At 29.2% G+C, this 13346-nt stretch overlaps 3 protein-coding genes across 3 annotated transcripts; 2 read left to right on the top strand and 1 right to left on the bottom strand.

Moving 5' to 3' along the window:
- Positions 1 to 4715: 4715 nt before the first annotated feature.
- Positions 4716 to 7973, top strand: LOC115716146 (pentatricopeptide repeat-containing protein At4g20090-like). Its single transcript, XM_030644884.2, has 3 exons — positions 4716 to 4936; positions 5174 to 5218; positions 5637 to 7973. Exon 3 carries the CDS (start codon positions 5677 to 5679, stop codon positions 7687 to 7689), a length of 2013 nt encoding a protein of 670 aa, XP_030500744.2. The 5' UTR covers positions 4716 to 4936; positions 5174 to 5218; positions 5637 to 5676; the 3' UTR covers positions 7690 to 7973.
- Positions 4881 to 9806, top strand: LOC115716170 (uncharacterized). The gene is made up of 6 exons (XM_061115984.1): positions 4881 to 4936; positions 5174 to 5218; positions 8386 to 8709; positions 8872 to 9004; positions 9278 to 9375; positions 9516 to 9806. The coding sequence occupies exons 3-5, from the start codon at positions 8549 to 8551 to the stop codon at positions 9332 to 9334; spliced, it is 351 nt and encodes a 116-aa protein (XP_060971967.1). The 5' UTR covers positions 4881 to 4936; positions 5174 to 5218; positions 8386 to 8548; the 3' UTR covers positions 9335 to 9375; positions 9516 to 9806.
- On the bottom strand, positions 9181 to 11507 carry LOC115716153 (uncharacterized). The gene is made up of 7 exons (XM_030644892.2): positions 11036 to 11507; positions 10480 to 10658; positions 10291 to 10393; positions 10104 to 10220; positions 9842 to 10012; positions 9630 to 9753; positions 9181 to 9542 (listed from the first exon to the last, which is right to left on the bottom strand). Exons 1-7 carry the CDS (start codon positions 11306 to 11308, stop codon positions 9406 to 9408), a joined length of 1104 nt encoding a protein of 367 aa, XP_030500752.2. The 5' UTR covers positions 11309 to 11507; the 3' UTR covers positions 9181 to 9405.
- Positions 11508 to 13346: the final 1839 nt, after the last annotated feature.

Here is a 13346-nt window from a genome sequence, read left to right as displayed (position 1 = left end):
AGGAACTTTTAATATATAAAGATATATCTATAAATATTCTGTAAAGTGTTAATATTATATGAACATCTCCATTTATAAAGCTAAAAAGTGGGTCAATGACAAAAGTGGTATATCTGCAATCACACAAAGATAGAAGTGGTATTTCTGCTTCCTATGCTTATCCAGAGAAAATATTAGATAGCGTGAGGTTAACTTTAATATATAAAAATTTTTCTTTTTTAAAAAATAAATAAAAAAAAATATTAATATTCTCCCAAGATAAGTTTGTTAGAAAGATATGTGGCTAAGATGATTTTTTTAATTTAAAAAGAGATTATTAATATTTAAAAGATTGTTTAATTTTTTGGGTTTAATTATTGGGTTTATTTTTTAACGGGAGATCAAACCTAATCGTTAAATTTAACAGAATATTCTTTTATTTTTAGGTATATTCTGTTAAACCAAGAATTGCCGTTAGATAGGCACTTTTAATATATAAAGATATATCTATAAATATTCTGTAAAGTGTTAATATTATATGAACATCTCCATTTATAAAGCTAAAAAGTGGGTCAATGACAAAAGTGGTATATCTGCAATAGAAGTGGTATTTCTGCTTCCTATGCTTATCCAGAGAAAATATTAGATAGCGTGAGGTTAACTTTAATATATAAAGATTTTTCTTTTTTAAAAAATAAATAAAAAAAAATATTAATATTCTCCCAAGATAAGTTTGTTAGAAAGATATGTGGCTAAGATGATTTTTTTAATTTAAAAAGAGATTATTAATATTTAAAAGATTGTTTAATTTTTTGGGTTTAATTATTGGGTTTATTTTTTAACGGGAGATCAAACCTAATCGTTAAATTTAACAGAATATTCTTTTATTTTTAGGTATATTCTGTTAAACCAAGAATTGCCGTTAGATAGGCACTTTTAATATATAAAGATACTAGAAGAAAGTTACGTGCAAGGCACGTATATTTAGTTTTATGTTATGTGTTCTATAATTTAATTAAGAAAAATTCGATAAATAATCATATAATTTAAAATGATTTAAAAACTAATTTTAATTAGTGTGTGGAGTTATTTGAAAATCAATAGTGAAAAGTCAAATTTAAAATTTGCAGAAAGAGAAGAGGAGAATGGAGATTAGCTTGAAATATATTTAAAAAATAATAATGCTACACACTTACTATGGATACTTAACTCGAGCCGGTAATAATAAAATTATAAAGAATAAGGGTATCAGGCATATAACTGGACATATGAAAGAAAGAATATAAAAAACAAGAAATATGATAGCTTCCAAATAATATTATAACAAAACAATGCTCTCCAAATTTATCTTAATATCATTATTCTCTTGAAGCCTCTCATCAATCTCATAGCACTCCATGATAAATTCAACAAAATATATGTGTTTATGTATATTTGGATTCAACAAAATATATGTGTTTATGTATATTTATTTTGAGCAAATCAGTAAACATATATTTTCAACAAATTAACCCGATAAACTCAAGATCCACATATATATAGCTAAGTATTCAAATACAATTGTAAAATCTAAACTTAAAACAAAATCAAATGGACAATTCATGCTCAACTAATAAAGCTATATATATACTGTTATGATTACATCAACCCAAATATTCTTATTTGCTATAACCGAATTATAAAAATTAAAAAGTATAATTTGAGATATATAGACTAAAATCATCCAAATAAACAAATAAATTAGTTACACATAGAATTATAAATGATACTTTTTTTAGAGTGTGTTTGAAGCTTATGTGAAATTTTTTGGATCTCTTCACTACTATTTTTTATCTCTATTTTTTTTTGTATAAATATATATGTATATAGAAAATTTATATTAAAAAAATGAAAAATATACGTAATAGAGAAAATTTAGAGAAAATTTATATTTTATTGTTGTTAATTAAATTCAAAATAGTATAGTAATAGAGAAAATTTAGAAATTAGATTTTTATTATGAATTTTTATTTATTTAAAATAATTAACTTTAATAAAAAAAAATTAGAAAAAATGAGAACGTACAAGATTAGGTATATATATTTTATTGGTTTTAATTAAATTCAAAATAGGATAGTAAATTTATGGTTTAAATAATATCACACGATAACAATATATAATATTGTATATATATATAAATAATATCAGTTCAAATATCAAATATCAGTTTAAATTTTTATTTTATTATTTTATTATATATAAATAATATTTTATTATTTTATTAAATATAAATAAAAAGTCACACCCATGAATTTCTCATAAACCAAGAATTTAGTTATATAGGCACACTTTATATAGAATAGATATATATATATATATATATATGGGTACACTCAGGGCCGACCCTGAAATGTAGTGGGCTATAGAGTAAAAATTATTTTTTGGGCCCTTATTTAGAAAAAAAATGGTATTTTTCAAAATCAGCAAAAAAATTGTGTAATTTTAAAAGGGCAAAATTTTTTTTGGGCCCCTGGACTAGGTGGGCCCTAGGCACAGGCCTAGCCCGCCTATGCCCAGGGCCGGCCCTGGGTACACTTTTAATGGGTATTACACATTCATGAGTAATATTATGAAAAATTGAGTTTTTATGCTTAGTTTTATTATCTAATTAAAAAAATTTCTCATTTTTATATTATATGAGTTGGGATTGTTCCATCGGTTGAAAAAAAAAATTAAAAAAAAAAGTTTTTTGACTAAAAAAAAGTTGAATTTGGCTTAAGTATTTTGTATATAAACATATTTTTAATCTAGTGTAGGAAGTGATATTTTTTGATATTTTTTTTAATTAAATAGCTAAAGTAAGTATAGAAATTAAAATTTTTCTTTTAGTATTCGTCATTGGATCAAAATTTAATAATTTAATATTTTAAAAATTAATATTTATAGTTAAATTGTTTAGTCAATAGGTAATACCCATTAAGAAATGTTCCATATATATATATATATGTGTGTTTTAGTATCTATACACAACAATTTAAAAATATATACACATGCAATTTAAAATATATATACCTAAAAGTATATATACAAATATACAATATTACATAATGTCTAAAATATATATACCTTTTAGTATATATAAAATCACATAATTTGTTAAAATTACAAGATATGATTATAACTACTTTCTAGTATATATATATCACACTAATTAAAATAGGAAAAATAGCGGCATAAGTACCCAAAGTTTCATATTTATAAGACTTAAGTACCTAAACTTTTTTTTTAGTGGCAAAAATGCACAATGTTCACTTCTGTTAGTATTTGTTAGTACCCAATTCAATTCTGTCAATTTGTGTACACGCGTACAACTCAGATTAATTCACTCATTTACTAAGATGTAAAATGATGAGATAAAAACAAAAGTCATAATAGTAAATGGGTGAATTAATATGAGTTGTACACGTGTACAAAAACTGACAGAATTGCATTGGGTACTAACAAATACTAACAGAAGTGAACATTGTGCACTTTTGCCACTAAAAAAAAAAATTGGGTACTTAAGTCATATAAATATGAAACTTTGGATACTTATGCCGCTATTTTCTCATTAAAATGTAATAACATGTAAAAATTATTATTATATATATAAATTAAAATAACTATATTAATATAAATATTTATATAATTGGTATATTTTACATACTATACTATGTAGTATCAATGTTTAAATCAACTGTTCGTATCTAAGTTATATGTAATTTACACAAAGAATATATTATACTGTTGATAATGTACTTTTTATTTTATTTTCTTAATTAGTGTAAAAAAAGTTGCACACCGTCATAATTTTTTAATTAATATATTATTAGTTTTAAAATATATATATATAGAAATAAATAGAGAAATTTAGATATGAAAAGTTTTTTATGAATTATTAATTAATTAATATTTAGTATATTTGATAAAATATCTAAATATCATGTTATAATATGTTTTATAAGTTATTTTCGTAATAAAGTTTATAATAGTGTATGATTATGTAAAGTTTCCTAAAAAAAGGTAAGACTATCCTATTTCTTCAGCCAACCAATAAGAGTCAAAGACTCTTGGGGTAAGTTGAAAAATGCCTTTTTTATTCATCAATTAATCAAATTTACCTTTAATTTTATATTTATTTGAAACATACCTCTTTTTATATGTATTGTACCCAAAATACCCTTACATAAGAGAATCACATGGAGAGTATCTTGAAGTGACAGGGGCAAAATTGGTACAATGTTTAAAAAAAGAGGTAAAAATGATAGATTTTAAAAAAGAAGGTAAAAATAAAAGAAGACAATATAAAAAAGGTATAGAGTGTAATTTCCTCAACAACTCTTTTCTCACAAGAGTAATTGGGCCCAAACATAATAGCAGCCCAACTAATATATTATAGGGATTTTTTTAGGAATATACTATATTAGGTAAGTTTTTACAAAAATAACGTTAATAATATATCACACACAAAATGACGTGACACGTCATCATCTCCTCCACAATTACCTGCAAACATAAACACAACTGTTAATTCTAAAAATAAAAAATTACCAAAAAAACGACAATTATATATACAAAAACTTAACATAACAAAAACAAAGTTATTTTTAAAAATAATTACCAAAATAAGATGGCCCATACAAATTTCTCAATATTATAACCCTAATATAAAAGCTATATACTTTCTAATATACACGGCAGCCACTATCTCTACTAAATTTTTTTTTTCTTTCGAGCTTATCTTCTTCTTGCTACAGCCGAAACAAAATTTAGGGTAGGGTTCTAAGATTTTTCTAATTCTGTTTTACCAGAAACACTAATCCCAGAAAAATAAACACAAAATAAAGACACCGATTTGATCTCGGAATTCACCTAATAGTTACCGGCTCTATTTCTCCGTCAAGTAACCTCAGACCATGAATCCATTCATCAACATCAGGTTACAGAAGTTCTAATCTTTATTTTACATTCCTAGTACAATATAATAAAACAAAATTAAACTAAAATTTTTTATAGAATAAAATAAATTCGGGTATATCATATAGACATATAAGACAAATATACCATAATAATACAATTATTCTTGGTTGACAGATATATTCTTGTTTTCTACTCGATTTTTATTATTATTAATGGATTATTAATTTTATTTTATTATATATTTTTTTTTTTTCAGGTAAAGAGCAATCCAATAAATCATCTCTCTCAATCTCTATTTCAGGTAAATAAAATTATGTGGTGTTTTTTTTTTCATTGATTTCAATATGTAGCTATGACATTTTATTTTTTTTTCTAATTTCTATTCGCCTAGAGTAATTACTTGTTTTAAATATCCAATTGAATCCAATCAGATTTGATGTACATATTCTTATTATTGAGAAGATAGTTTTGATTATATATATATATATTTATACTATTTCTTTCGGTGAAAGAAGGTATAAACATGTACAAACTTTCTATTTGATACTAATATTAATTAGTTAATTAATTAATTGGCTAAGATTAACATAAAATATTAATCATATTTTTTAGAGAATAAATCAATATGTTATCTTTTGAGCTTGTGTACATCAAAATATGATTTTACAAAAACTCGTTATTATTCATTTATTTTCTCATCCATTGCAACCTATTTCCAGTTTCAATTAGATAACTTAGAAAGGAGCCTTTTTGAAATCAATGCTAAAATGCTCGATATGTTACTCAAGTCTTCTACGCAAATCGTTTCGAAAGAGTCCAGAGAAGCTAACAAGTTTCTCATCACTTCTTCAATCAGCTCCTCCACTTCAACTTTGTTACTTTTCTGTTATTGCAATTCCACTGAATAAAGCTTCCGAGAAGGACCTTCATCTAGATAACGAAGATGATGATGGAATCGAGAACCCATTATCCGGGGAGGCTTTCAGAGAAAGTCCCAGATTGGGCTCCTATAAATTGGGGGATTCCACATTTTATTCACTCATCCAAAACTATGCGAGTTTGGGCGATTTTAGGTCGATGGAAAAGGTTTTGGATCAGGTTAAACGTGAAAAGCGGGTTTTAACTGAGAAATGTTTTGTTACAGTTTTTAGGGCTTATGGGAAAGCTCATTTTCCTGAGAAGGCTGTCAAGTTGTTTAATATAATGGTTGATGAGTACCAATGTAAGCGAACCGTTGTATCTTTCAATTCGGTTCTTAATGTTATTATACAAGATTGTGATTACTCTCGTGCGTTGGCATTCTATTCGGATGTTGTTGTTGGTGCTAAGAATATGAATATCTCTCCAAATGCTTTGACCTTTAATCTTGTCATAAAGGCCATGTGTAAGTTGGGGTTGGTTGATAGAGCAGTTCAAGTGTTTAGAGAAATTCCCCTTAGGGATTGCAATCCTGATGTGTTTACATATTCTACGTTAATGGATGGTTTGTGCAAAGAGAATAGGATCGATGAAGCAGTTTCTTTGTTAGATGAGATGCAAATTGAAGGGTGTTTTCCCAGTCCTGTCACTTATAATGTTTTGATTAGTGCGTTATGCAAGAGTGGGGATTTGGGACGTGCGGCGAAGCTCGTTGATAACATGTTTCTCAAAGGTTGTGTTCCAAGTGAGGCTACTTACAATGCCCTTATCCATGGTTTGTGTCTCAAGGGTAAGCTGGAGAAGGCTGTTAGCCTTTTAGATCGCATGGTGATGAATAAATGCATGCCTAATGATATTACTTACGGAACCATTATCAATGGGCTTGTTAAGCATAGAAGAGCTGTTGATGGAGTTAAGTTATTGATTTCTATAGAGGAAAGAGGGCATCGTGCAAATGAGCACATTTATTCTACTCTTATTAGTGGATTGTTTAAGGAACGAAAATATGAAGAGGCAATGACATTGTGGAAGGATATGTTGGAAAAAGGGCGCAAGCCCAACACTGTCTTATTTAGTGCACTAATATACGGTCTGTGTCGACAAAGGAAGCCAGACAAAGCAGAGGAAGTTCTTGCAGAAATGGTAGATAATGGTTTCAAGCCTAATTGTTATATTTATAGCTCCTTGATGAAGGGTTTCTTCGAGACAGGCCAAACCCATAAGGCAATTCTTTTGTGGAAAGAAATGGGACGTAATAATTTATCAGTTAATGAATTTTGTTACAGTGTACTAATTCATGGTTTATGTGAGCATGGGAAACTCGGTGAGGCGTTGATGGTGTGGAAACACATGTTTAGCAGAGGGTTCAAACCTGATGTTGTGGCTTACAGTTCAATGATTCATGGCCTCTGCAACAATGGGCTGGTGGAACAAAGCTTCAAGCTTTTCAATGAAATGCTTTGTGAAGAGCCCAATTCTCAACCAGATGTGGTCACTTATAACATACTCCTCAATGCGTTTTGCAAAACCAGAAGCATTTCCCGGATCATTGATCTTTTAAATAGTATGTTGGATCGAGGATGTGATCCTGACTTAATTACATGCAATATTTTATTGAGAAATTTAAGAGAAAATCTACAACCACCTCAAGATGGAGGGGAGTTCCTAGATGAGCTTGTTGTTCGATTGCTGAAGCAGGAAAAGATTAAAGGTGCTTCCACAATTATACAAATAATGGTCAGAAAGTTTTTGCAACCAAAACCCTCCACTTGGGCAAGAGTTCTCCAACAACTTTGGAAGCCTCAAAAGATTCAAATAGCAATTGGCAGATGTCAAAGCAGCCTGTATAGCTGAATTATGCAAGACATGCTGTCCTATGTAAAATGATGGACTAGTATTCTACTCACCTATTCAATTACCAGTTGTACTTAATTCTTTCTGAGTAGGCTGGTATGATTATTTACCCATAATTCTGTTGTCTTCAGTGGAAAGAGGAATGAATTTTGTTTCTCTATAGCACAAACTTACATGTTCTCATAGAGTAACGATGGTGATGGAGAGAGTGCTCAACCTCCAATCACTTTAGTTGAAAAAAATATGATTTTACAAAATATATATATCATAGAATAATTTCTTGACATGAACAAGTTAACTATAATATTTCATTGAAGTTCCTATATATTTATTAGTTATTCTCAGTATAAAGGGCAAATATATTTTTATTTTAATTTATTTGGACAATACTAATCTTTAAGGTTTTATTCTTTTTTTCAAAACCAGCTAAAGATAACAGTTAATTAATCAATTTATTTTAGACAAAAAAGTTTTCTAAATTTACTAGTATTTAAATTATATTAATTAATTATCGAAATAAAATAAAAAATAAAGCAACATATATACATTTATTTAAAATACAATACAAAAATGAATTATGCTTCTTAGATAAATACTATATTTTATGTGATTTATATATATATATATAAAAAAAAAATACAATAAAAAAATAAAACTAAAGTTCAAATTCATACTCCAATACTTTTTCATAAACAGTGTTTGGGTTGGATAGGACAGGCCCAAATCCAGTCGATTGTTCTGAACTGTAAGCCCACCTGTATTTGGCCCAAATTCGGCCCAATAGAAATAGCAGAACATTTCAGTAACAAATCTTAACAGGAAAAGAAATATTATGTATGAAGCTTTCTGCATATGAAAAATGGCAGCTTCATTTAGATGGATAATGCAGCTTCACAAGGACGTGCCCAAAGCAGCTCGATTCTACTCGGAGGGGCTTGATTTCACCGTCAATGTCTGTACTCTCCGATGGGCTGAGCTTCAATCTGGTCCACTTAAGCTCGCTCTTATGCAATCTCCAATGTAAATGATCTTTCTCCATTGCCCTCTATGTGTTTGATAATTTGTCTAAAAGAAAAAAAAAACATCATTTTTCTTTTGATCATGCCTAAAATTCTCCTACACCCAATTGTAATTATATGTGTTTGTTTTATACTTCTTCATTACTTGTTATGTTTCTGGCAGTGATCATGCCATACAGAAGGAGTACTCTTCATTATTATCTTTCACAGTAACAGATATCAACAGTACAGTAACAAAATTAATGGCATTAGGAGCTGAATTAGATGGTCCAATCAAATATGAAATCCATGGAAAGGTAATTATAACCTCATATTTCAACATTTGTTGTCGATATTGTAGACTATTCAGAATTTTTTTAATAACTAAAAAATTTAGAAAAATAAATATTTCGGCATGTATTTTTGGACACGGATATTGAAATAAGAGGTTAATGGTACTATGGTAGCACTCTTGTAGTAACAAATACATAAATAGGGAAGAAAGGAAAATCAGTGACTTGTTTGCTTCATAATAATGTTATTCAGAGTTCAACAAAAAAACAATGATGGAATGATTTGATTGTGATTAGGTTGCGGCAATGAGATGTGTTGATGGGCACATGTTGGGGCTCTATGAACGTGCATAGGAGCTGTACAAACATCTCTTCTTTGAATACAATCTTTAAAGGTAATAAATTTGCTAATAAGCTTTTTGTTATTATAGCAACTTCAAATCTCTTGAAGACAGATCAAAGATGTGTGAAACTTCATTTTTGTGTGGATTTCCTTGAATAATCGATAGCGTTTGTCGGTCGATGTCTATTACAGCTGTGCATAATGTGTAAAGTGTTGGACCTGAAGAGAAGGCAATCAAAGATGTTAACTTTATGTTGTAAGGAATCAAAGTTGTTAGCTTTATGTCCAGACTCTAGTAGTACATACCTGTCATGTAGATGGGGTATTTCGGGTCCTCTGAATCTCCAAGAACGGCTAGGATTTCTTCTTTTGTAGTTTTTGGTAACACAGCTGCTTTTGTTTGTCTGCTTATTGAGTTCTCATCTTGTAACTTCATGGAATAATGATTTCAATTTGTTATTAATTGAACTAAAATTCATTTCATGATTTCAATCTATTTAACTTTGTTTTAAACTTACCTGAGGAACTTGAAGATGTAGATACATGTTTGCATGAAAGAATGGTGTTTTGCCAATCTCATAAATCGAAACTCGATTTCTAGAAGCTGTTTCCACATTGACAATCCTACGTGTTCGTGTTTCGATTAGATTGTAACTATGTCCCACAGAGACTTCAGAAGAACAAATTTTCTGAAGTGCAAATCATATGATTGATTATAAGTTAGAATCATAAAAAATCAAACATGAATACTCAAGAAGTTGTTATGTTAAAACACTTAACGGATAATGCATCCTCGATGCTTGTTGCTTCGAGTAGGTCTCGCGAAATGAAGTTTCGTCCGATCCCTCCAGCTTCAATCTCATTTTCAGATGGGGGAACCGAATTCAGAGTAAATGCCTGTTAAAATCACATAACATTGGAGTTAAAGAATTGCTTAGACAAATTCAAAACAAGAGAGTGTTCTTACTAGTCCAAGATTGTTGACCCCAAATGCACAACTTGGGAGCTCTCCTGCATAGGTGTAAGCAAGAAATGATAGCCCATTTGAAAGAGTTCCTTTAATCAAATATCTGCCCAGAAAAAAACACAAAAAGATTTCACTTTGGCATTTTGTCGAACACTTATGAGATTGGTATAATGAAGTTTTATGCTATACGTGTGGTCAAGTAGAGCAATATTTGCATCCTCATTGTGAGCAGCAATGGCCATGGAATCACTAACAACAAGAACACTTGAACAATCAGCTGAGATATCATCCATAGTAGGAACATCATTGCTCAACTCTGTCTTTGGAATAAATGGAAGAATCTCTTTCCTGAAATTAATCAGTATTATCTGCAAATGAAAAGCTCCTTTTAGAACCAAACAACATAAGAAATACAAAATTGCTTAGGCCCTGTTCAGCTGGACTTTTGCTTCTGCTAAAGATTGAAGTTTCGGAGTTTCAGAAACCCAAAAGCAATTTTAAAAGCACAACCAATCAAAACTTATGTATCATGATGAAAGAAGTTTTCCAAGCAAAGTTAAAAATAGCTCTGTTTAGTTTGATTTTACTTATGCTAAGAACTGAAGCTCATTGGTTACTAAAACTGGATTTTAAAATTCCAACCAACCATAGTCTATGTATTATGATGAAATTAGCTTTCCGAGCAACGTGGCACTCTAAAATCAAAGGTGACTCGAAAAGTCGATTGTAGAATCAAGTCACTTACATCAAGAGCAGCCACACCACTACCTTCAGCCAAACCCACAAGCTCATCCCAATATCTTGGGAATCTCTTTTGGTTATTGGAAGAGAGAGATTGAATCAAGGGTTGTGATTGTTTGGATTGGGCAAAAGGGAGAAGTTGATTTTGGAGAATGAGATCATTAGCCAACCTGCTTCTAATCTGGTTTGTAAATCTTTGGCCTATTAGAAAGCCCATTTGGTAAGCATCTTTGCATGGCCCAACTTCAAATAACTCCAACATAGTTGTTCCTCCCATTACTGAGCAAAAACCTCTTCTACAATAGTGGATTTAGAGTAGGAAGGGAGAGAAAGTGGAGAGTAATAAGATCACTATGTTTGGTTGGAGGGAGGGAATTTTGAAAGGGTGGGAGAGAAAGCTGGAGGGATAAGTGTCTCTTGTCTCCTTCTAATTCTAACATGAATCCCTCCAAAAGAACAAAAAAAAAAAAAAGTAAGAAAATGGATAGAGAATACGACAAGATATACATAATATATTGTACAAAAAAATTGTATATTTTATGATAAATAAATACTAATTTAACATTTAAATATGCTTACATACATCATTAATGTAAGGTTAACATGTTTATAGTAATTTTACATACATAATAGATAGTTAACATATTTATTAACCGGGAAAAAAATAATTATTAGCTTTACAAAAAAAAATATATAATGAATATAAATAATTGTTTGATTTTATAACTTAAAAACTGTTTCTATTTTCAAAAAGTTGAGAACATCTTTTAAAAATTAATGAGGTGCATTTGGCCAACTTTTTTTTTTTTAAAAAAAAAACAGATTTCTAAAAGCTGAGTTACAAGAAATTAGAATACATAAAATGTTAAAATGTTGTTTTCTATTTTTAAAAATAATTTTTATTTTTGTCTACTATATTATTTTTTACATTTTGCTCACATACCTAGACTCGGACCCCAGAACAATACACAGACTCGAACCTAAACTCTGGACCCAAACTTAGATCCGGACTTGAACAAGGACCCAGACCCAGAACCTAGACCGACCCCGACCTGAACCTGGCCCCCGAACCTCAGACCCGTGGACCCGGTCCTGAACCCTAACCCCGACCCAGGACCATTAAAATTTTAAAATGACAAAAACCTATTTTCTGTTCTCACTTATAAAAACAGAAACAATCTCTAAGAGTATTTTAGTGCATGTTTGGCATAATAACTAAAAAACAGTTTTTTGTTTTTAAAAACAGAAAATTATTTTTTGAAAACAATTTGGCTTGTTTGGCCATGTTTTTTGAAAACAGTTTTCAGAAAACAAAGTTACAAAAAACAAGAATTTTGAAAACAACAAAATGTTGTTTTCTGTTTTAAAAACCAATTCACTTTTAGTCAATATTGTTTTTAAAAAACACTAACCAAACATGACTTGTTTTTAAAAACTTCAAAAACTATTTTTTGTTCTCATTTCTAAACACAATTTTTTGAAAACAAAAAACAGAAAACAATACCAAACATGCTCTTAATCTTCCCATCTTTGTTTTTCTTCTCACAATTATTCCTCTCAAATGAGAAGATTTGCCCTCTTCAAGTGTTCTCCTCTCCATTCTATAGAAGAAAAAAACATTTTAAATTTTTGTCATAAGGACCCCTTATTAAAGAGTATTACTCTTGAAACATCAAACAAGGCCTCAAAGGAAACACAAACTGACCCACTAAACTCTTTTTTCAAAAAGGGCAAAAAAAATCATTATATGAAAAGACCCACTTAAGAATTTGACTTGAAACAGCTTGCAGTGTGTTGAAAATTTGTTGTATGTGTTACTAAACACAAAAATGGCTCACACAACACACCATGTCACCTTTGTTAGAACCAAGTATTCTAAGAGAGAGAGCTAGCTGGGTCCAACCAACCATGATGTTATGTTTCTCTTGTGGATTTCATTTCAACAGGTAAATAAATAGGGCAAATATCATCGTAAATTCTGTGTTTTGTAAAAATTATTGATTATTTATTTTGTAAAATAATAAATTAAACTATATATTTTTTAAAATAATATTAAATAGTACCCTAAATTTGTCTTTTATCAAAATAAAACTTAATAATAACCTAATATACATATGTTATAATAAAATTGGTTCTATTTTCTACATTGGTTCATGCAGAAAATTATTTTAAGTTAGTCATATTAAAAAAAAAAATCAAAAATTGAACTCAAAGTCCTATTTGTAATATTTTAAAAAATTCAAAATCTTTCTTATTACTTAACAAAACAGAAAATTTAGGTGGCGTTTGGTAACACTTTTTTAATGAGTTTTTTT

This window comes from Cannabis sativa, chromosome 5, assembly GCF_029168945.1.
Source record: "Cannabis sativa cultivar Pink pepper isolate KNU-18-1 chromosome 5, ASM2916894v1, whole genome shotgun sequence".
Taxonomy (NCBI): Eukaryota; Viridiplantae; Streptophyta; class Magnoliopsida; order Rosales; family Cannabaceae; genus Cannabis; species Cannabis sativa.
The sequence above is the reverse complement of the archived record's forward strand: the minus strand, read 5'-3'. Positions and strand labels throughout refer to the sequence as shown.